The sequence below is a fragment of the Trachinotus anak genome, unplaced genomic scaffold, assembly GCF_046630095.1.
Source record: "Trachinotus anak isolate AG129_WGS33_773 ecotype Australia unplaced genomic scaffold, CSIRO_AGI_Tana_v1 ptg000004l, whole genome shotgun sequence".
Lineage (NCBI taxonomy): Eukaryota > Metazoa > Chordata > Actinopteri > Carangiformes > Carangidae > Trachinotus > Trachinotus anak.
In genome coordinates, this window is record NW_027273855.1 from 20,973,659 (window position 1) to 20,997,370 (window position 23,712).

The following is a 23,712-nucleotide window of genomic DNA, read 5'->3' on the forward strand; positions in this document are numbered from 1 at the left end:
AAGTGCTGGTAGGTAGATTTTGTTTTCTTTGCCTCAGAGCCAACGTAACTTTTTCCCCCTGTTTTCAGTTTTTCTGCTAAACCAAGCTAGGCTGACCAGCTACTGAAGGGGGAGGAAGCTTATTACCCAATGAATTTGGAGACAGATGGAACAACAACGTAATATTTTTGCAAACCTTATAAGGCCACAGGATGAGCCACAAAAAAGGAAGACAAAATAATCAATAGTTGTTTTAATCTTGCAGGGATGAAATGTGAGTCAATTCAACCTATTTAAATAAAATAGGACACATAAAATAAGGCACTTTATTTGTGATTGTTGGTATACAATGAAAAGATGTTTGGTATCTCTCAGAGACGATCAGTAATAGAAAACAACATAAAGCAAGATAACAGGCCTCAGCCCTCAACAGCTATGAGAGGGTGTGTGTGTGTGTCTGTGCATGTATGTGTGTGGGTGAGAATTTTTCAGGAGCTGAGTGTGTGTGTTGATGTGTTTGAGGCTACAGCAAGCTGCTCTTCAGTCTGTTAGCTCGGACCTTGATGACTCTGTATCTCTTCGCCGATGGCAAGGGGACAAACAGACGGTGACCTGGGTGATTTGGGTCCTTGCTGATGTTAGCAGCCTTCTTGTGTAAATGGATCACAAACTTTGTCCAGGTTTGGGAGCAAAGTTCCCACAATCCTCTTCGCCATTTTTACCACCTGGACCAAGTCCTCCTACTTCTCGGCAGTGCAGCTGGCATACCATACCATGGCACAGCGGCAGGAGGAAAGTTTGGCCTTTTCCTTGGAAGAAAAGCCTCTGTTGAGCTTTCTTCACCAGGTAGGAGGAGTCAAGGGACCATGAGAGATCTTTTGTTATATGAATTCCCAGGAATTTGATGTTGTTGACACTCTCCACCTCCTTACTATTTATGTTGGGGGGGGGGGGGGGGGGGGGGGGGTATTGGGTGCTGCAGGTGGGACAGGGCTCTATGAAGTGTGAGACTGCATCCTCTGCAGATTTGTTTGCTTGATAGGCAAATTGATGGCTGTCCAGATCAGTTAGAGTGGCGCCCGCGATCTGAGATTAAACGAGCCTCTCAAAGCACTTCATCACAACTGAGGTTTGGGCAATTTGACGATGGCGACTACAGCCTGTTGTAGGCAGCCTGACACCTTGTCGGGTCCTGCTGCTACAGTGATGTATCTCTTCAGAGGGGATTTCACCTGGTGGCGCTATGGGATGAGTACATGCTCCCCCTTGGGTGGTGTCACTTGGGCTGCTGTTTTGGTTGTCGAAGTGTACAAAGAACTGGTTCAGGGCTATGTCATTGCTAATCTGTGAGGTGCTGCTCTTGTGGTTTTAGTGCTTTAGGGCCTGTTGTTTTCAAAGTGCCCTTCAATGCGCTAGTTGTACCTGCACTTAGCTTCTTGAAGCTAAGAGAAAAACCCTGTGATAAGCCTGGCCATCCCGCTTCCTGCCCAGTGTCAGCTGGGATTGCCTCCAGCCCCCCCCCCCCCGTGACCTCAAAGGACAAGCGGTGTAGCTAATTGATGGATGGATGGACAGTGAGAAGAAATGTGGCTCAAGTGCTCTGTGTTAACACCATGTTACACTCACTCACACTAACATCATCTCCTCTCCATCACACTGTAGGGTGCACAGAATTACTTGACACCTCATGGTTGTGAATGGCTCCTCAGGTAATACTGTCAGTTGACCTTCCAGGACACAAACTGCTGCACACACCCAGACCCCCTCCCAGCCCCCCTCAACTCTGTGCTCCACCTCCCTTATCCCCGTCCACATCACTGGACAATTTTAGCCCTCAGTGCCGAGTCCGGCCATAGCAGAGCTTCTGGCAGGCTGCCACAGAGAGCTGCCAAAGCTGAAGCGAGAAGGGAGAAGCAAGGGATTTGGGGGTGGACTGGGAGGGCGACCAAGCAGTGAAAGGAGAAGGGGAGAGAGAAAGCAAGAGAGGGAGGGAGATGGAGAGCGAGTGTATAACTTTGGGAAACATAGGAAGAGGCAGCACAGGGAACAAACTTTTCTCTGTTGGCTTCTTTCTCCTGGACTTTTTCACGTTTCATCAAAGACCTCAGTCTTGACAGAGCGGAGACAAGGGATGCTAATTTGTTTACTTTCTTAGCTAAAGACTTATTTGTCTGTTTTTGTGATCAGAAGATATTGTTTTGTTTTGTTGTTCTTTGCATTTTTATCTGATTATCGCTTGACTGTCTGAGCTTTGAAGAAGGCGTGACCACACGTCTTGAAATCCTTCCAAATTTAGCCACAGCTCTCTCTTCAGCTCATGGGAGTCTGAAGCTGGACTGAAACACACATACACACACACGCACACACACAAACACACACACCTGTTGTTGCTGAGGATTCCCCGGGAGCACAGTCATGGGCATCTGCGTCACTGTTGCTTGAGGGAATCTGTGCATCTGTGCAGCTGTTATCTGGTGGTGGCCTCAGTGAATGTTACAGCAGAAGTTGACCTGCCTGTTCAGGGTAGAGGAGGGAGATGTCATCCTACTACCCACGCACCAAGGATCTGACTCGCACCAGAAAGTCACTGACAGATTCACCACCGTCCTCTCCGTCCCCTACAGACAAAAACTACAGAGTAAGACAAGAAGCTTTCCTTCTAGAGAAATACACCTTTTTGATTTTGAACCAGTTTAACAGATGTGTCTAATATCATTTCTCTGCATGCGTAATTTCATTTGACGAATCTGTTAAAATGATGAAATGAAAGTTGAAGAGAACATTTTATTGCCTGTAGGTGTTAGTGATTGATCCATAAACATGATTCATTTTTCTGGTTTCAGACTTAATCTTCTAAGACATCAGAACACCTGACAGCACAAGCTTAATCTGCAGCTATTTCAATCATTTATTAATCATATTAGTCATATTTCAAGCAAAAATACCAAACATCCTTAAATCTTAGAAGTGTCTACTTCTCTTTATCATTAATTTTAATAAACTGAACATCTTTAGATGGTAGTTTGTTTTCCGTAGTTTGTCAGATAAAACAAAGAATTTAAAGAGCTTGAATTTAGAAATTATACTTAGCATATCTCACGATATTATCACAACTTCTTTTAGGCAAGATAATAAAATAACTGTCAGATTAACTGAGAACAAATAACAGTTTAATTTGTTTAGTTTCAGTATTTATGTGTTTGGACATGTGCTGTTTGAGTGTATTCAGCTAAACAAGCAAATATTTCAGCATTTCTTTAACATAATAAGAGTTACGTCCTATTTCTCCTATTTTCTACGATTGTGCATATTTACATGAGTAATTATCACTCCTGATTCTCTTAATAAGCTTATTAAAAATTAACTAATAACTTGTGAACCACTCATCATTTCAGCTTGTTTGATGACTTGTGAAAAAGAGGGTGAGTATTTGCTCTGAAGCGCTGAGTCTGAGCACACTTTCTGGAAAAGACTTTTGGATTGAAACATTCCTTCTGTAATTTCCTGTTATTTTTTTCTGTCTAAGTGGCTTATTCTCATGGGCGTTGTTTGACTGTTGTGTTTATGTCAGTGCATCAGACTGAGCTGGACCCAGTGTGACAGGCACATTTAAAGGGGCAGACAGATGTAAAATGATGAAGCAATGTGATTCTGTCATGTACAGTAATGTCATGCAACACTACAGACACTCTCATTGTGTTGCAGTTGCCGGCGGTGAATGCCACCAGTGGATGCTGTCATTAGTTTTGCTCTCTTCAAGAAGTGTCGGGCTCTTTGTGCTGTATCCATGGTGAAACTCAGGCATTAATTTTCCATGATGTCAGCCCAATCTGATTGGCAGCGTTTTCATGGGAGAGAAAATGCTGTGCAGAGGGGGTGGAATCAGACTAACGTAGTATTTTTAGCACTTGTCACAATGTTTGATGAGAACCTGGTTGTTTTTAGTGAAATACAATGTCTGTCACAGCTGTGAGCAGCAGGAAGAGGTATAAACATTAACACATTACATCACTGGGTGACACCCTTCATTAGTCAGATGTGAGCAGTAGTGGAAAGTAACTAAATACATTTACTCATGTACTGTGCTTAAGTACAAATGTGAGGTACTTATACTTGACCTGAGTAAATATAATTCTACTTTTCACTCTACTACATTTGTTTGACAGCTATAGCTACTTTCCACATTAACGTTCCACATATAAAAAAGATGACAAGCTTATAAAACATAACACACTGTTAGATATTAAACCAGTGGTTCCTGACATTTTTGGCTCGCAACATTTTACACAAAAGTGTGTCTATGAGTTCAGATGTCTGTCAGTTATTAGCAGTTCCACCAAACACACATTTCCCCTTGAAATTCTCAGATGTTGATTTAAATAACTGTCGAGGCCCAAAGAGGAACTGTTACGCAATACAGCATTTAAACAAACAAGACAAGAGAATGATTTGAAAAATGTGTTGCAGAATTTCCCTTTTCTTTCTTTTGTACCATTTTAATTATCTCACGACCACCCACATTTATGTTGTGACCCCTTTGAGAACCCTGACTCCTTGGTTGGAGACCACTGGATTAAACTGACTGTAGTAAAGTAGTCAAAACTAGCTCCACCTCAATTGGCTATAGCAATAAAATACCGCTTACAGATTGCTGTATGGTGTAGTTTTTCTGCAGAATGAGTACTTTTGTTTTGGAATTCAGTATAATACTTGTGAACCTTTACTTAAGTAGGATTCAATGCAGTACTTTTACTTATAATGGAGTATTTTTACATTGTGTACTGAGCACTACTTTCACTGGATGTGAAGCATTTTGAGATAGATAAAAAAAGAAAAAGAGGAGGACGTTCCCAGAGGCCAGAAGGTCTCTGATGTACTGTAAAGAGTTAGTGGAGAGTGAGGAGTGGCTGAAGTGAGGAAAGGTGAGTGAATGTGGAAGAAACGTCTTTTATGGTTGTGCGTGCAGTGTCAGTTCCAGAAGTGGGGGTGAAGAGAGAGAGAGAGAGAGAGGGAGCAGGGTGTAACTCAGATTTTCCTACTGCAGTCATCCAGTGAGCTCTGAGGGGAGATGCTGTGACAGAAAGAGGGGACAAAGAGAAAGGAGTGAGATGAAGGGTGAAGAGTCTTGTGATGGTGATTTAATTGGCTTTAGAAAACTGCTGTTAACAATATCATTTATACTTCCTAATACTGAGCTCATGCAGGCGGCCTGTGTGTGTGTGTGTGTGTGTGTACCTCTGACCCCCTCCTGTCGTGTTATAATGTTGGTCCTGGCAAACCATAAAACTGAAGGCAGTTGTGTTTACTGAGCGCCCGTGGTTCGAACATGCACTCGCCCGTCTGATACAGTCCCTGTTGTTTTCTAACCTTCGACATCTGCTCTGCCTCTCAGAACTGACTCTGCCACATGTGCCACTAGTGACTCCCTCTGTTTTTCCTAACAAGGAAATCAAGTTGGTGCAGCTGCCAACAGAAGTAGAAATTAAACTACGATTCAGTTTCTGGCTTTTGTTCAATTTGGACAAAAAGCTTAATGATGCAGAAATACATGTAGCAGCATGCGTGCATTACTGTAAGGATTCTCTCTTTTACCCTATAAACCCCCTCAGGGCTCACTCAAAATCTCTGGGATTGGAAGAAACTCATTTCACCAATTTCCTAATCCTTTAGTGTGAAATAGATTTCTGTACAGGAACTAGTCATCGTGACAGAGTTTGGTTCATATCCCTACAAGCAGGCTTCATGATAATGTACTCACAAAGCCAGGGCTCCAATCATCCCACTTGATTAATGAATGTACATCGAATCTGACAGAGGGATCTCCTCAGTATTGCACAAAGAGATTGGAGTGAGTGAGAGCTCTTCTTGGCTCCATCCTTGGCCCTTCTTCATCTGAGGTCATGGAGGTCTGTTTTTTCCTGGATAGCTCTGCTTAAGCACATGACCACATAAGGACAGGCAGCGCTGGCTCAGTTATGTAAACACTTGCTGGGGAATAGCTCCTTTGACGCTGCGTGAAATATCCCCTTACTCACCAAATGTGAGCACAGGAATAACTGTTCCTTTAGACATAAATTGTCCTCCTATAAAGCACATGGTTTTAACCCTGTCTGCATCTGCTTCTTGTCTCCAACAGCTCGTACTACCACACAAGATGTTGATTGCAAAGCGTTTCCTCAGCAGAGCTTTTTAAAGGCTCCTTTCCCCCAGGCAAGACAGCTACTCCAAATCTTTGAGTTTAGGAGTGAAGTTTACGAGGCAGCAGCAGATATTGCAAAGAGATCATGGATCACTCTGGCCTGATATTATGGTACCCTCGCTCTCTCTGACTGATAGTAAACACTTCCAGTCATCCTCCTCTCATGTGCCACGTTTATCAGCTGCTGGCAGTGAGTTATCTGTTTGTTCAGAGCAGAAACAGGTCTGGCTGGAGGTCTGGATAGATAGAAATTTTTATACTGCAGATTCTGTTCACGCATTGTATACAGTTTATGACATGTGCATCAGCACAAGGTGACAGTAGACATATAAACTACACCTACCTAGGCCCATTTTTGAGGGAATATGAACTCTAAAAACACAGTCCTGAGTCAAATACAGTTAGAGAAAAATTACACACAGCTTCTGTAAACGTAGCACAACATCCAGACCTCTTGGTGGAATGAAAACAAATTCAGTGTGTGATCACAACAGGCAACTTGCGAGCCATGTGGAGTGGACTAGTCGTAGCAAAAACTTGCCAGGACAGTCTGCTATCAGTTTGTTGTGTGAGGTCAGCCGTCCACAAGTTACACTGGACATACTTAGCTTCCGATGTCACGATGTCATCTTTATGCTGCAGGCATTTGTGTGGCAGCCGCCTATTCTAAAAGATTAACCGGGCTCACCGGGGAGGTTTGACCTGTGTGAACCCTGTCAGTGCAGTGATGGGGTGAATTATATCTCACTTCTGCATGCGCTTTCTCCCTCTGGGACTTCAGGCGTCTGAACACGCCGTGATAATTCACTTGGAAGTTTTGCCTTTCTTCTCTGTTGTCTCAAAATGGAAAGCATTTCACTGCCAAGCCTCTGTTCGCTCTTATCAATCAAATAAATCTGGATCTATCCACAAGAGAACATTTTTTAGACAGTGTTGTTCCCATGCTGTGTGCTGAGTGATTACGCTAACATGGCTTATTCTTTGTTTTTCAGCATGAAAGACTGTCAAGGTAAGGATTAGGCTTTGCTTTTTTTCTCCTGTATCATACAGATCTATTTCCTGAAATAAAAAAGTGGCCCAAATAAAGCAGCACTGTGTACTGATATGATCTGATCTGTGTTGCCTGTAGATATGACTCCAGCGGAGAGAGTGCAACAGACAAACCACTGGGTCGCACCAGCTCATACACACGGAGAGAGACCAGACTGGCCGCTCTGAACAGACAAGAACAAGACTCCACTACCAAAGACTATAAGAAGGTAGAAACTATTACCTCGGTTTAAACAAGCACATTCCCTTCTGATTCAAAGCTGCAGTGCTGGATTCAGTATGACTGTTGGATCGCCATGCAATTTTATATATCTATTTTTATAATGCTCCAATAAGGGCAGGCAGATGGAGATTCCAAAAACTTTCAGAAACTGTCAGTATTCACACAATTTTACTCTTGAGTAAAATAGTATTTAATTTTGTAATTTGAGGATGTTGGACCTAAATGTACAATATGACAATACTATTGAATTCATTAGCTTTCTACTGCTACAGTATATTTATAAATGCTGACATTAAATAATAGTTATTTTTACTAAACTAATATAAACATACACCATGTTACATGGCCATTATGTAATGTATTGTGTTTTTACATCATACATTTACTTTGCTGGTAGTACATTTTGATATGTTAAGTGATTTTAATGATGTTGAACAGTCATATCAAGTTATTGTACATACAGTTAGACATTGGTTTGTTTTTGACATAGTTACATTATCATAAAAATAACTGTAGATGGGGAAATTCTCAACAGGTTATTGTTAATGATCAAGATTTTGATACTGCATTGATGTCTTCATTATTTTTATTTCTCTGCACACCCACTGGTTGCCTTTTATAATACAGCTCTTCTTGGCCTGGTGTCTCCAGAGCTGTGTACATAACTTTATGTGTGTACAAATCAAAACCATATGTCATCCATTCTCACAGTATTACAGATGACCCATTGCTAGGTGGAAAAAAGAAACAAAAAAAAAAAACATGCTGAGATATTGCCCAAGTTCAGCAGTTTTCAACTATGAGGCAAGCCTCCTCATGAGGGAACGACTTGAGGTAAAAACGCTGCTTTTCTTCTTTTTCAGATGTATGCAGAAGCTTTGCACGAGAATGAGAGGCTCAAGTCCAGGTTGCAGGACAGCAAACAAGAACTGGTCAAGATACGTTCCCAGCTGGAGAAAGTCACTCAGGTAGAGTCAGTGCGGTCATCTTTACACTGCTACACCACCATCATTTCCCCATGGGTGATCTGATGAAAGGTCATGACAATACCCACAATTCTTCCAAGATTTCCTCCAATGCTTCACAATAATAGCACCATTCTAACTTCCAGAGGCACGACAGGATATCAGAGAGGTCTACAGTACTTGAATCGGAGAAAAGGGTAAGTGACTTGTCAACATTTTGGCATTTATCAAGATGGATGAACATCCACATCTTTTCTTGCTCTTTTTCTTTCTAATGCTCCTGTCTACTTGAATTATAGTCTAATGGCCTTTCACTCCTTGGGGTTTCCAAGGTACCGTAGGAGTATACTTATTTCAGTTGTTTCTTCTTTATTTACAGGAAAAACAAGCTCTTGAGAAAAGAGTGTCAGACATGGAGGAGGAGTTAAAGGTCAGTCCATGGAAAAAGAAATTGTTCAGACTCAATCTAGGTTTAAATGGCATCTACTTTGTCTCATACAAGTTATGCGTCATTGATCTTTATAATGTTTTTTTCCCCCCAAAACAATAACACTAACAGTCCTTGAGTGTGCACACCTCCAGCTAAGCCCCTTTCACTCATGCTAAATGTAGCACGCCTAAAGTGTTTTTACAAAGCAAAACATGGGCATATAGCACACTCCAGGGTTGTGCTTAGGCAGGTGGGTTCGGAGTCAAGGAGAGGGAAGGTTAATGCTTTAGGCTCATTACCCACAATGTTCTGCTGGGCCACTTCCTGCCAGGCTAAGGAGGAGCCTGTGCTGCTGCTCCCCTGCTCCACTTATCCCACTGTTGGGGTGAACATTGTGACCTAGTTCCAGCCGAATACCAAACCCTGTCCAAGAGCAAAAAGACCTGCTTTTGTGAGACATTCCTGCACCACACTGTGTGTATTCTGCTTCACAAAGAAACACAGGACATAACAGCAGACAGATTTCAGGCCTGAGTAAACCCAGGCTGCGCTGGATTCTGTGTAGAAGTTGTCACAAATTACACGATAAGGTTATAATTTGATTGTTACAGCAATACTGTTATCTCCCTCAAGCAAAATGAAATCATGGCTCCAGTCTGAGAAGATACAGAATGTAGGCCTCGATGAAAACATTACAAATAGGACACATGCAGCAGTGAGGTACGCCAGCAGCAGATGTTTGACCCCCGTGTTGTCATGGTTCCCTTAGCAGGATGCCCCACTGCGCTTCCGCTGTGGGTACCAGCCCTGAGGGCAAGCTGTCTCAGGGGAGGGGGGATGGTGAGTGGTCGCTATGACACAGAGGAGTGATTGACACCTGCCTGTCACCTCACGTGATTCTGTTCTGTCAGAGTCAGGGGCATGTTTACACGTGTGGACACACAAACATCGCACTATAAGTTCAAATATACAAGTGGTTTATACTGTGGATGCCACAGAGGCACAGGCACAGGCACATAATCCATTTATTTTTTTTAGATGCAAAGCACCTCAGGGAGCTGGCTTCTCACCCACCCACAAAGTCATCTGTTCCCTTTTAGCAAGGTGGAGATTCTCCACAAGGGGGACCTGCTCAGTTGTTTACTCCAGCACGTGCCAACCTGCACCACCTAGTGGAAGGGAAAGTAGCAGCAACACCTTAAACGTGCTGATACAGAGGTCTTTTTGTCTTCTACAGTCAAACAAGTAACAACTGCTGTGATTTGAGCACATTTGTGAGTGTCATAACCGCTGCTGCTATTTTGTTTGCGTAGCAGTGACACTTACTTCTCACAGGTGACACAAGTGTCAAAAATTGCAGAGGCTGTTACTCTCCTTGGCTGTAGATGACGCACATCAGCGTGTCTTCATCTCCTGTTCACTGCTGTTACTTTTCATGCCCATGGGGGGGTTGCAGCTTGGGCTGGGGGCTTCCTCCTCAGGTCTCTGTATTTGACTGGGCCTGGTTTCAGGTGTTTCACATCAATGGCACTGTGTGTCCTTGTTTTCCCTTTTAAATTAGTATCCATGTCTGTAAAGTGTCAGATTACTTTGTAGTTTCTTATATTTCTTAAAGAAAAGATTAATTATTCCTGACAGTGTCTGAAACTTAATTAATAGCAACTGTGTGGAATTATTACCAGCACTCCAGAGTGTAGTCACATCTGATTTAATATCAAAGCGCTCAATATTAAGAGAGTATAATAAAGGATACTGGTCATTATGTATTCTCACCTCACTCTGTCCTTTTCTTTCCTCTTGCCAAGGGCACCTCTCCAGAAACTGTGCTGTTTTATTCTAATACCAAAAGAACATTATCTGCATGAACTGTTCAGTCTCAAACACAGGCTAGCTTCAAATTGCTTTTACAAATGTGTTTTGGTGTTGTAAGAAGGAGCTGAATGCCTTCCTTAATGTCATCCTCGGCTGTATTCGTGTCTTCAAATTTGTGTTTGGGCAGCCTGAAACTCTACAAGTGCCCTGTGTGTGTGTGTGTGTGTGTGTGTGTTCTGTGGTTTCCCCTCAGGAATGGTGTCAAACCGCATTGAGGTTTACCTCAAAAAGTCAGGCCAAGAGGACGGGGAAATGAATCATTTCCATTCCTTTGACTAATAACTGACTAGGCCCTTGTGCAAAGTTGTTTTAGGTTATGTGATTTTCAGTGAATTTCAATTCCCTCTCCTTCGCAGATCTTTGCATATAATAACACTTCAGCACCTCCCCACTCTTCACATACAGCCCAGTTTTGATGAGTTCTAATGCAAGGAGAACTGGCTTCATAATTTGTTTTGCTTGTGGCAGCTTTTTGCTATTTCTCCTCCAATCTCCCTTCTGAGTGAATATTTGTTCATGTAAGTCTTCTGAAAAGTCCCTCAGATCTATTGTTCTTTCCCCTTGTGTGTGTAGGTGTGTGGGTGCATGTCTGTATGAGTGTGTATATATATACATACAGTCTCTGTATGACTCTTTTTCCTTTCACATGGCCTGCCTCCCTGCATGCTTTCTCTGTCTGCCCCTCTCTGTATCTCTCTCCTCCTCTGTGCAGGCTTTCCCTGCTCTGGCTCAGGTCCAGACCTTACGGAGGGTGAATGAGTGTCTCCTGGCTGAGAATAGAGCCATGCTGCGCGCCCTCGCCCGCCTCTCTGAGACGGCCTCCATGCCAGAGACAGAGGACCTCTGATCCTCTGACATTACCTGTCCTCCTTTCCCCCTTGCTCTCGCCTTCCTCACAGCCACATACCTTCTACACACCTCTCTCCTTCTGGTGCCTCTACAGCCCCCTCGTCCTCTGCTGTGTTCCTCTCAGGCAGGTCCTGCACCTTCCCAATGCTCACCCCCTCTACACTGCAATGCATCTTTCTCTGCACTCTTTTTTTTTTTTTAAATTTTAACCTATTCTCCTTTATGGCCATCAGAGGGCAACCCTGCTGACCCTCCCCCCAAAAACATCCCTCATAATTCTCCTTTGAAGTTTATTTTAAGATACATTCATGTTGCATGGAACTTAACATGAATTCAGCACTGAGAGTCGTTTTTTTACTGATTATTATGTAAATTAAACACAGATAGTAGATCTGCACCATAAAGAATGAATGCATTTTATAGTTATTGATCTTGAATCAGTGAAATATATGCAGGTCCTGTGTAATGTGCTGTGTAATCAATGCAAACTTGTTTGCCTAGAAAATAACCATTCTAGTCAATCTGCCAAAGGAAATGAAAGGTGTGAGATCATTAGACTTCAAAATGAGCAAGTTCTGTGCCACTGGGTGAGACACACACACACACTGTGACTGATGCAGTTTCTGTGTGTGTTTCTGTTCATGAACCCCATGAGGGAATGAACCGACAAACATGTTGCCTAAAGGGATAGTTTGACATTTGTGGAATACTGGTATTAACTTTCCTGCCATGAGTTAAATGACCAGATGAAACCAATCTGTGTACTAAGGATGATGCTTCAGCCAGCAGGTAGTTAGCTTAGCTTAGCATAAAGCCTGGAGGCAAGGTGAAACAGCTGGCTCTGGCCACAGGTTAAAAAAAAAAAAAGACATACCTCCTAATCTAATTTAAATATAGCAACCTCACAGTGATGACATGACTCTGAAAACCATGACTTTTCACTTTTGCATTTAGATTTTTGTACAGATCTAAATTCGTGAGCATTAGAAGTACTGGAAGGCAGGTTTTGTTACCACTGGACACAGCCAAGCTAGCTGTTTCCCCATTCTGCTCAGTCTTTTTGCTAAGCTAAGCTGCTGGCTGTTGCTTCATATTTAGCATACAGAGACAAACGTGGCAATAATCTTCTTATCTAACTTTGGGCAAGAAAGTGAATAAGCACATTTCCCAAAATGTCAAACTATTCCTTTCCTGCATTTAGAGCACAGCATTAGAGTATTTTCTGTACTGGATTTTAGGATTATTGTGACAAATAAAATAAGCTCTCCACAGGTTAAGAACATGTTGATACCAGGTGCCTTTGCTCATTCACCAGTTTTGGTAATGTGTCACAGCTAGAGCAGAGGGTTACTGTTTGTCTCTAGTAGAGGGGAAATACTTTGACAAAGAGGGTGGTTATTTTTAGCCATTGCTCCTCATGAGAGACATGACCTAGATTTAGAAAACTGACCCTCTCAGTTTCTCTCTCTTTGACTTCATTCTCTTTCACTGTTCACATGCAGAACATACCGTCAAAGTCACTCCTCACTGCATGATCAAGTACTGTAAAGCATGTCCTCATTGCCTGGCCTCAAACTTTACTGAGAAACAACTTTAGTTGTTAGTAGTGATTGAAGATATTTGATCACTAAAGGCCACGGTGATTAGTGTCATTGTATCCACAAACCACTTAAATCATAATCCAGCAACTATGATGCTGTAATGATTTTCTAATATAATTTCTTTCCCTCTGCTGTCCCAGATCTTAACGGAGCTCAAGTCAGACAACCAGAGGCTAAAGGATGAGAACGGGGCGCTCATTCGAGTCATCAGCAAACTGTCCAAATGAAAAGATATCTGAATGCGCCTGTTCTGTGTCCATGGATGCTCCAACCCTGAAATGGCAGTTTAATTATCCATGATATCCCAAGATGTGACTCCTCTCTGAGTAATGGTGATGGGATATTTGAGCTGCATTGCTGAATAAATTCCCATTGGGACTGGTGAAGATCTAAAGAGAACAAGTTACAAAGTTTCAGACAAATTTCACAGTGTATGACGGAGTTACAGTAATTGTTTCTACTTGATTAATTATTGTTACGTTGTACTATAGAGTATTTCACATTAACCAAATAGGGACCAGTTATACTGTTTGAATAACATTTGGAGACCCAGTTCAAACAGACCCAGGGGTTTGCATGAAAATACTGCATCTAATATGATTCCCACACATCGCATTGAGACATCACGTTTGTTGCTTCATTGTGCACTGCAGATGAGTATTTAATGTTGTCTTATTTATGAAAAGAGAAAAGAAGAGAGAAACCAATTATGGTATTGATTTTTTTAAATTACTGAAATAATCATGCCCTATCTGGGTTAAACATGGGGAAAGTGGCTGGAGCCTCACAGGCCAGTTTGGCATGGAGATACATTTGAAAAGTCATTATTTTAATCAGATTGTATGACTGATAAAATCAATCCTGCAAACTACAAACTACAAAAGAGCTTAGGTTCCAGAGAGAATTTCATGATTCTTGCACAACTTTTTTCTCAAATCTCAGCCTGTATTGAAATCGGGGTCAAAATTTGAGAAAAGATGTTAAAAATACAGCAGCTGAAATATTTTCATTCGCTCCCTAAAAGGTTCTGTAAATGATCATCACTGCCACTAGGTGTCGCACTAGACCACCAGCAACTCTGACCAAAACAAATGCTTCATCAGCTCGCCCCCTCCCCCTCCATGTTTTCAGGCAGGGCGGGTGTTATGAAGACTGGTGAAAGCGACAGATAACCGCACAAGAAGCACAAATTAATAAAGCTACCCTGTGTGCACATGAGCCAACAAAAAACAATCTAGCCACAACCATTAGCCATTAGCTGTGGTATTCTCCACAGCTGACCACTGACAGCTAGCGTTAGCAACATTTGCCGAACACATTCATGGTATCAGTAACATTAAGTTAGCTAATGTTATCATGCCGTCACTAATGAAAATGGACGTGTAACATTATGTAGCATCAAGTTACTTGGACATGGAGGAGAAGTCAGTTTTGAGTCAAGCGGGAGCCCTTTAGCAGCTGGTAGGGTTTTCCATCTCAGTAAAGCCAGAGCAGTATTATACTCTGACTGGGTAAGAAATTCAGCCATCTGCTGACCGGTCGCACGCATGGCATTGGTGGAGCCGATAAAAACTTGTATGTTTTGATGGCAGACCAGGATTCGAGTTGGTTGTCCCCATGGTCAGCCCACCTGTGCTCTGATCTTATCTCTTTTCTTATCTGTTTCTTTCATCTTTGTTTTTTAAGATGCAAATGTGGTTTCTTCAGTGGAGGATATTCTTGAAGGTTGCTTTCACATGAACCCTTCATACTGCACTGTGCCATCTCACCTGTGGGCGGTGCCTATGTCTTTATAAATATAGGGAGGGCCAACAGTTTAACAAGGAGGGACTCTCATGAACTAACATGTACACATACTCACACTAACATGGATACCATACACTCATGTGATTAAAGAACAAAGGAACTGAGAATACAGCACACATAGAGGGGGTATGACTTATATAGCAAATAGTTGTTTGCCACTATATTATTGTTTAAAATCTTGTTTGCAGAACCTTAAAGGTGTATGTTCTGGGGTGAAAATGCTTAGACTGACAACTTTCTCAGGTTTGTCACTCAGCTGTACTTGCTCACCTCCTCAACACCTCTCAAATTTCCATTCTATAGCCCTGAGGTGTGTAAACGGTAGACCCAAAGCTTCCCTGTGGAAATCTCTCTCTGACATCAGAGAAAAAACACCCAGTGGTCCAGTGCATCACATTGCATTACGACAGCAAACCTGCAAACCATTTTCAACTGGTTCGATCATTATTATGACATTCAGTCAAATCTGATTCATTGTTAAAATGAATTCAAATGCTTGTTTTTGAGAAATTTTCATTTTTGTTTACCTAACACATGATAATGTCTGTGTATCTGGTAATTGATGGCACCAAGGAAGATTAATCATTGGTGTCACAATATGCACTTTGTACAAAAAGCACAGTGTAGGTCTTTACTTACTTGGGCATCACTAGCAGCACTGTATTACCTTCAGAATGGTTTAGTTTCCATAATGTAATTGATTCTATTGCACAGTCATTTGTGTGCTTGCATTTTTTGTTTTGCACATCCTTCACAGAGTTTTTTTTTTTTTTTCCCATTATCACATCCTTAAAACAGCTGAATGGCTACACAGAAGACAGTCTGAGTGTGTGGAAAAGACAATGTACTATATTATGTTTTGTAATAGAAATATATTTATTTATTTATGCATTTCTTAGTTTTAATCTTTATACAATGTTTACTCTTTTTTTTTTCTTTAAAAGGATTGCACCAGTTATTTTGCTTGACCTGTTGGCCATCTTTGTGTTAGGTGATGAAACCACACATGCCAAAATCATCCAATGGTACATGTGCTGTAAATCACTGCTGACATGTTAGCGTCCACAATATTGTCTGATCTTAAATATCAAGCACAATCCATAGGGGCGGCATGGTGGTGCAGTGGTTAGCGCTGTCGCCTCAGAGCAAGAAGGTTCTGGGTTTGAACCCCGTGACCTGGTTTCAGATAAGGAGTATAGAAAATGACAAAAATCAGGTTAGATTAATTATTGACTGATTGATCGATACACTGAGTTACCACTTTATTAGGTAGACCTAGCTACTGATGCAGTCTAACAACAGCCTTGCTTTAATCATAACTTTTATGAAGCTTAACAGCTCATATTCTGGTAATTACGGAGGCTACACTTAACGGGAGCTACTGCATTGTTTTGCATTATATTGAAGTTTTCTTCAGTGTCTGGGGTCCACAAAATATATGAAACATTAACAGTGACATTACCAGTCAGCATATTTAAAAAATGAAAATGAAATTAAAATCAAACCATGTTTTGTAGTTGTACCATTGCCTTCACTTCATTATAAGGGTTTAGAGGGAAGGTAGATAAAGTCATCCCTGGTTTGTAACAGTGTGTTATTTATGTATCATAACTAATGCACAAAACTGCCAGACTCAGATTTATATTTAAAATTCCTTAAGCTCTAGAATTGTTATAAGTGGTGTGATGGAGACATGAATGATTTTGGTGTCCGTCTCCTCCTCACTCAGAGTGTGAGTTGACCAAAGTCCCCCATGTTTGATTTATTCTTTTAACAATGTGATGGAGTCCAGCCAGGGCAGCATGCTGTAACACCAGTATTATCTTTGGTCACATGTAGTATGGAACAGTATGTGTCAGCTATTTTTAAATGTGCTGTAGATGTACTGAACTATGCAGAGTATTGTATTGAAAAGTTTGAAATGTGTTGATGACAGCTTAATATGCACACATTGGTTTATTCACTTTGCTTAATAAATTGTACAGGGATGGAAATGTTTCTCTGTGTGACATTAATACAGTGCACATCAGAAGCAGAGAGATTATTAGTATTATAGAGCTGAACACACTGCATATTAAACACAAACAAGTCATGGTAATTAAAAGGCCTTTATTTCCTATTTGTTTTTTTACAGAACTGGTAACACATATGATAAATTTGTAATAAGTTATTTGGTTCCCTTGATAATTTAATAAGGATCCCCAACGTTTGTCCACATAAGGGTCAAGAGGAGTTTGTGAGCAACGTTTGTGTCCAGTCAAGGGCTAAAGCATGCGATCCACAGTAGGCACAAGTACTGACATGAACACGCGCACCACAACACTAGACACGAAGAAACACAGCTAGAGGACACAACCTGGCTGTCCTCCGATGCTTTAAAAGATGATGAAGAAGAGAAAGAGGTGAAAAATTAAAAAGAGTCTTAAGAATACAGTTGCACCAGGGATGAGGTGGAGGACTAAGCGCTCAAGAGGGGAGTTTGGTACGGTCCTGCATGTTTGGCAGTATACAGTATGTCCATGTTGTAAACATGAAGGCCGGCATTCTTTATGCTCCGCAAAAGCAGATTCAGTGGAGAACTCAATGAGCCTGCTTCCTATTCAGCATAACGATACGGATGGGTACATAGCTGGTAACATATAAACTGGACAAGGACACAAACAAAAAGCAAATGTGAAAGAGTATGGTGACATATTTCTGGCATTGATTCAAATACAGTCCTACATTCTACATTAGAGGAATACACCACAAAAACAAAAAAGACAGAAGGAGTGATTGCACATATGCACAAGAATACAAAGAAGAAATACAGCGAGTAATAGAGGAGACAAGACAACATGTTTCAAAGTGGTGTCTTTACCTGCTGAGAGGCTTCTCAACACATTTTGACAAGGTGGTAAATGATCTTACTGAACTTTGGATGCGTTCCCTTTTTAAATCCCAGCGTTTAACGAACAAACAAAAAACAACTAGCTGTGTGAACGGTGCTCTAAAACTGTCTCTGCACACCTGAAACACAGTTTCAGATGCAGTTGTGCATAAGGTATTGGACATCTACACAGCTATCAACAGAACACATTAACCCACATATTTAAAACAGAACTAAGATTGTTTGAGTATTACAGTCATACACACAAAGATGTACATTTAAGAATGAGTAATGTGTCCGATGCATGCAGACCTGTACTGTATATTGTTATTATATATTCCAGTGCTGTGTTTTCGCACCATCTCTGCTAAAGGGCCTACACTTCATTGATTTAAGCTCCCCCATAGAACTTAGCTGTCCGGCGGTCATGTGACTGTGGTGACCCGAGCAGCGAAAAGAAATAAAAACAAAAATAAATCTCTTAAGTGTGCTATAAATTTACCTGTAACCACATTTGCCTCATCATTTGATGTGTTCTGTCTGCGTGGATTCAAACAGTGGTCATGAATGCAGGCAACTGTGATCAGGTACTGGCAGTATTTTTGAAACGCACTGAAATCTTGTATATGAATTATTCTCAGTGCATCATTTGGTCATCGTCAGTAGCATTAATGGGACACTGAGTAAATATAATATTGCATTAGATAACGTGCGGTGTCACACAACACATTGAAAGTTGTCGCCAGGACAGGTAGATGGCAGTTTACTGTTTACTTCAGAGAAAATTCAGAGACTGAGGTGAACTTAAATGAATAGCTTGAAAATTTGGAAAATAGGCTTGTTGACTTTCTTGCCGAGCCAGATGAGAAGCAAACACCACTAAGTGTTAAGCTGGAGCCAGGACACAGTTTGCTTAGCTTAGCACATAGACTAGGAAGAGGGTAAAACAGCTGGTAGGGCTCTGTAGAAGTGAAAAAATCCGCCCACCACCACCTCTAAAGCTCACTGATGAACACGTCATATCCCATTTGGTTAATCGGTGAACAAACTAGAAAATGTAACAATGCCATTTTGTCACTGCGAAGGTGACAACCAGAATGGTTTGGGCTTCATAGATGCTGATAGTCATATTTTGGAAAGAGGCAGGCTAGCTGTTTCCCCTTGTTTCCAGTGTTTATGCTAAGCTAAGCTAACTGTGTCCTGGCTGCTGCTACATATTTAGCCTGTGAGGGTGGTATTAATCTTCTCACCAAACTCTTTGCAACAGATTTCTTAAAATTTAGATTTCATATCATGTGCATGACATTATATGTATTCCTATATCTTTATATACTGTTCTTGTGAAAATCATAACTTTATGCATAGTTCTATGGGAGGGATTCATACCTAAAACTCGGATGCCACTGTTTGAAGTTTCTCTCTTGTTGCTTTAATATTGTTGGAGCAGTAACTATACTGTTTTGAACCAACAAAAACCTTCAGGTTGAGCTTTATATTGCCAGCAGATTGTACATGTAGTTACTAGTACATGCTGCTGCTAAACTGGAAGAAGAAGAGTGACCCAGTTTGGTTCATAAATTGCACTCAGCCCAAGAATAGAACACACTCTCATATATATATATATATCTATATATAATTTTAGCAGTATTAGTGAGAACGTATGGTGATATTTTATCTATTATTTATACTATCAAAACAAGGCATATACATTACGAATCACAATACTGTAAAATCAACTACCCCTATGAAACAAGGACATCAACAGCTCTGAAAGTAGAAAAAGACACACTCACTCTACTAAACTCACAACTGTTCTCAATGCTCACATATACAGTTAAATGGATTTTGCCCTCTTGATGAACAAAGACCTCTGAGTGGAATGTAAAAGAGAAACACTGGCCAAGGAAAATGAAGACGTCAGATTTTTTTTTCTTCATAAATAAACTCTAGCTACTCAGCTGAGCTCTAAAGAGTTAGTGCTTGAGTTTTATGGCTTTAGTTTTATCTTATTCATTTATCTTGTTTACACGTACACATTATTGTATAATAAACACAGTAAAAGAGACACAGCCATGAAGGGTTTCAGGTCATCTAAATAGAAGTGAAAAAAAAAAAAAACTTTTAAGAACTTTGAAGAAAGAGAGAAGTCCTTTGTGTTCACTGGAATGGGATTATTCATCTTTTGGACCCAGGAAATGGATTTTATGTAAAGATATGAACCAACAGATTTCAATCTGGGTCAGTACTGGCACTAATAATGACTCCCACTCCCACCTACACATCCCAGATTTATTCAATCTTCTTCCAGTAAGTTATTTCAGAAAAACACAGTGCCAAAATCTGCTATTAGAAAATAGTCATCTTATAGACTTGGAGACCCCTCCCCAATTCCAAACATTAAGAATTAAAATCATATTTTAAAAAAAGACGGGAATGGCAATAAAATTAAATAATAAGTCAAACATTGGCCTTCAGATAAGTGCTGAAATAAATGTATGGCAGATAAATGGCAACAAATGAAAATTTTGATCACAAGGAGTTAGATAGCAAGCATGCGGCTACATTTTCATCCTACATGAACTCACACACAGTACTGGACGACACACTTGCTTAAGAATTTCAGGCGTGGAAAGGTTCTTATTAGTAATAGTACTGTAATATTTGAATGACATTCTCTCCAATGACCCTCATGGAAAATAAATACGCATTTGTTTCATTTAGAAAATATACAGTGCATCTTTTTTTTCCCCCTTCATTGTGTTATTAAAATGACAAATGACACCCATTTACGTACACGAGATATTTTTGCTTCATCTCTAAAACATGCTCTTATGTACAGTATTTTGTATAAACATGCAGTATCAACGTGTATGAACTATGTATATAGGCAAAACTACACACCGATGGGCTGCTTGATTGCTTCCATGTTGCCTTTTCTTTAGTGTTGCTTCATCAACAGAAGAAAAAAGGTGATGTGAGGTGAAAAACAATGTGAGCATGGTCTGTGTTAGTTATAAAAACATAAAGATTACAATTTCCAACGGAGAGAAAGATACAAGAGCCAACATTCATTAAATTCCAAAATGAAAAAATAAATACATTTAAACTGTTTAAAATGTTGACTGCATTCTTTTTTTCCCACACAGTCAATGGGTAGTTTTTGCTGCTGGTGCTCACACACAGCACTGATTTGAATTGACTAGACTTGCAACCATGTATTCTGGAGTCTGAACACCTGGATAATATCAGCACATTAATTAACAATTTGGATTTCACCAATTTATTCGAGGGCCGAAGAGTTTTGGTCAAAAAACAGTTTGCATTTTGTCACAAGACAAAAGTTCATCCTGAAATATAGAATATTAAATTACAAATACACTGAGCCGTGAACTGATTACTTTCCATGAAGGAGCCAGGGAGCAACATTAGATTGAAATGAGTCTCTTTTCTTATCAGAGGAGTCCATTTATATGAGGAGACCAGTCTGGTGTGCCACATGTGCCACAGAAATATTCAATCTCACAACATTTTATCACAAAAGAAAAACAACACAGATCACAGAACAGAATAATACCTAGTAGTGCAATTAAATTCAACAGTTTGGTAAGCTGTGTAAAATATACACATGGATCAGTGCCTTCTTCCAGACCATATCCTTGCAATCAAGTGAGAAACATAATATCCAAACAATCTTAACACTTACACAAAAAGGCAAAACAAAAAAAAAAAAAAACAAAAAAAAAAAACAGCGAATATAATGCACTCCCTTGCTCTTTTTTTTTAAAACCAGCAGTAAACCAGCTATTCTTAACATAAATAATTAAAGCTCTGGTTTCTGAGGGTACTTAAACGTAACATTTGGATTTAAAGTGCTTGAGGAATAAAAGTGTTTGAAGTAAAGTAAAATAAAATCCAACTGGATAAATAAAAGGAAAAAGAGACAGAAGAAAAGAAAGAAATGAAGAGAACAACACCGCTAACTGGAAGGCGTCCCTGGTAGTTGAAAATTGCTTATTTTGTTACTTGGAAGGCTTGTCTCCTTTATGACTGTAAGACGGTTATAGGGATTCCTTTGAAGTAAAACCCTTGTGTCAAGTCCATGACTAATGGCAGTAGCACTGAACAAGTGAGATACAGAATCAGAGGCGTTGGGAGGGGAGGTGGTAGACTGCAGGCAGTAACCGACACGTTGTAAATATCATGTCATTGGTGGTTGGAATCAGTCTCTGTTGTACCCGCTCTGATATTTCCTCGCATTTGGTTGTTCAGATGACAGACGCAGCCTTTTTGCACAGTCAAAAATACACAAATTCTGCCCCCCCTCCCCACTTTTTTTTCCCCCTCCCTCTCCCCTGACATATACCATTTCATGGATAAACTAACGCTAGTTGCGAGCCTTAAGTCACCAAAAACCAAAAAAAAAAACCAAAAAAAAAAAAAACAAGCTTTTGAATCCGACATTTCTTTCTCATCAAGTGGAGTATTAGAATAATAACAACCCGTTTAGAAAAAAAGGCATGGAATTTCAGTTTCCTCTCAGTTTTCCTGAGACGAAGGGTGGAAGGTCAACTAATCAAAAACGGCAGTGTGTTTGTAGGTAACTGGATATGTGCCTATCCCTACTTGTTACCCAAATCTAGGAATGTACTTCAAACTAACAGAATCTTCTAGTATGATAACTTGCAGGTGTGGAACATGGTGCACGATACACCTAAGGAATGGACCTGCTTGTGTTATTTCTCTATCTTATGGCAGTATAAAGCATTTTATTATTAAGCACTATTCTAAGCAAACTGTGTCACTAAAGGGAAGGGGTGAGAAGTACAATATGAGTGAATGTATGTTTTATCCCCTCTATCACCAGATTCCCATATAGCACTCGTACTGTTCTTCATAGTCTACTCTGTATTCTTATTAATGGAACCACAACCCCAATACAAAAATAGATCTAAAGGAAATCAACGGAGTCTCTGTCCATCCTGTTACTTGTCTTATTTTTTCAATGACATGATTCAATATAACATGATGTTTTTTTAAACTATATTTCCCATCATGTTGAATGGTATTTATGGATCTTTTGAAAGGTGGCGGTGGGAGAGGAAAGGGGGTGGAGGGGGTGGATGCACAGTTGAGGGTGTTCTTCTGGAATATACACTGATATGTGGGACCTGATGGGAAATACATGGGTAGACAGGTGCAGGTGGGGACAATGTGGTCTGGTGGGAGTTTACTTCTTGGCATTCAGGGCTGCGAGGGAGGCATCCACCTCCTCCTCTGGCTGCAGTGGATGCCACTGGGCAATGGGACGACGTGGGTTGGCCAACATGTCGGACCAGTGTTTCAGCCCAGCCCCTGTGGACTTGCTTCCCACCCAGATCTTCCCAATGGCATCGTTCTTGCCAATCTTGTCATAATCCAGCACTGTGATCACAGCTTGGATTTTCTGCGAGAAATGGGGGAAAGCATTACAACAAAGTTCAGAATATCATAATTACTAGATGAATGTCAGGGATCGAAAGTGATTTTTGGCCACTTTTTCTTTTTGAAAACAGTCAATAATTATGCTTTTATTTTAAAGTCAATTATCACCAAACTCTAATCTCTAGGGAGCTTCACAGCATCGTTCATTGCACTGTCTTGGTTTTTTGGCTGCAACTTTACTGTTTTAGTTCACTCACACCGCTATCATTGTGTCATTTCCAGGCACAGCAGGGAGCTGTTTTCAGTGAAAAGGCTCTGAAATCCGACTTTACACTATCTGCTCAGCACCAAAGAGAAGTTAGACATAGTTAGCAACTAGCTGATAAACATAGTGGAGCATTTGGCAGCTAAAGAGCCAGATATTTCCCTTTGGAGTTGGTGGTGGAGA

At 40.7% G+C, this 23,712-nt stretch overlaps 2 protein-coding genes across 9 annotated transcripts in view; one reads left to right on the top strand and one right to left on the bottom strand.

The window, feature by feature from the left end:
* The first annotated feature begins 1,937 nt into the window (after window positions 1–1,937).
* LOC139620882 (protein phosphatase 1 regulatory subunit 12B-like) lies at window positions 1,938–18,300 on the top strand. 4 transcript variants are annotated; one of them, XM_071476883.1, is made up of 8 exons: window positions 1,938–2,617; window positions 7,171–7,187; window positions 7,308–7,437; window positions 8,315–8,419; window positions 8,563–8,613; window positions 8,796–8,846; window positions 11,431–11,691; window positions 13,309–18,300. In XM_071476883.1, exons 1-7 carry the CDS (start codon window positions 2,516–2,518, stop codon window positions 11,563–11,565), a joined length of 591 nt encoding a protein of 196 aa, XP_071332984.1. In that variant the 5' UTR covers window positions 1,938–2,515; the 3' UTR covers window positions 11,566–11,691; window positions 13,309–18,300. The 4 variants fall into 4 exon arrangements, with proteins under 4 accessions (XP_071332984.1, XP_071332987.1, XP_071332985.1 ...); XM_071476886.1 differs by lacking the exon at window positions 11,431–11,691 and adding an exon at window positions 9,619–9,686 and having other exon boundaries at window positions 1,948–2,617; XM_071476885.1 differs by lacking the exon at window positions 11,431–11,691 and adding an exon at window positions 9,616–9,686 and having other exon boundaries at window positions 1,950–2,617.
* Window positions 17,064–23,712, bottom strand: part of LOC139620880 (synaptotagmin-2-like) — a 60,164-nt gene continuing 53,515 nt past the window's right edge. For all 5 annotated transcript variants that reach the window (XM_071476878.1, XM_071476881.1, XM_071476877.1 and 2 more), the window contains one exon: window positions 17,064–23,286. In XM_071476878.1, coding sequence (XP_071332979.1) covers window positions 23,071–23,286 — 216 coding nt within the window. In that variant the 3' untranslated portion in view covers window positions 17,064–23,070. The remainder of the gene's footprint in view (window positions 23,287–23,712) is intronic.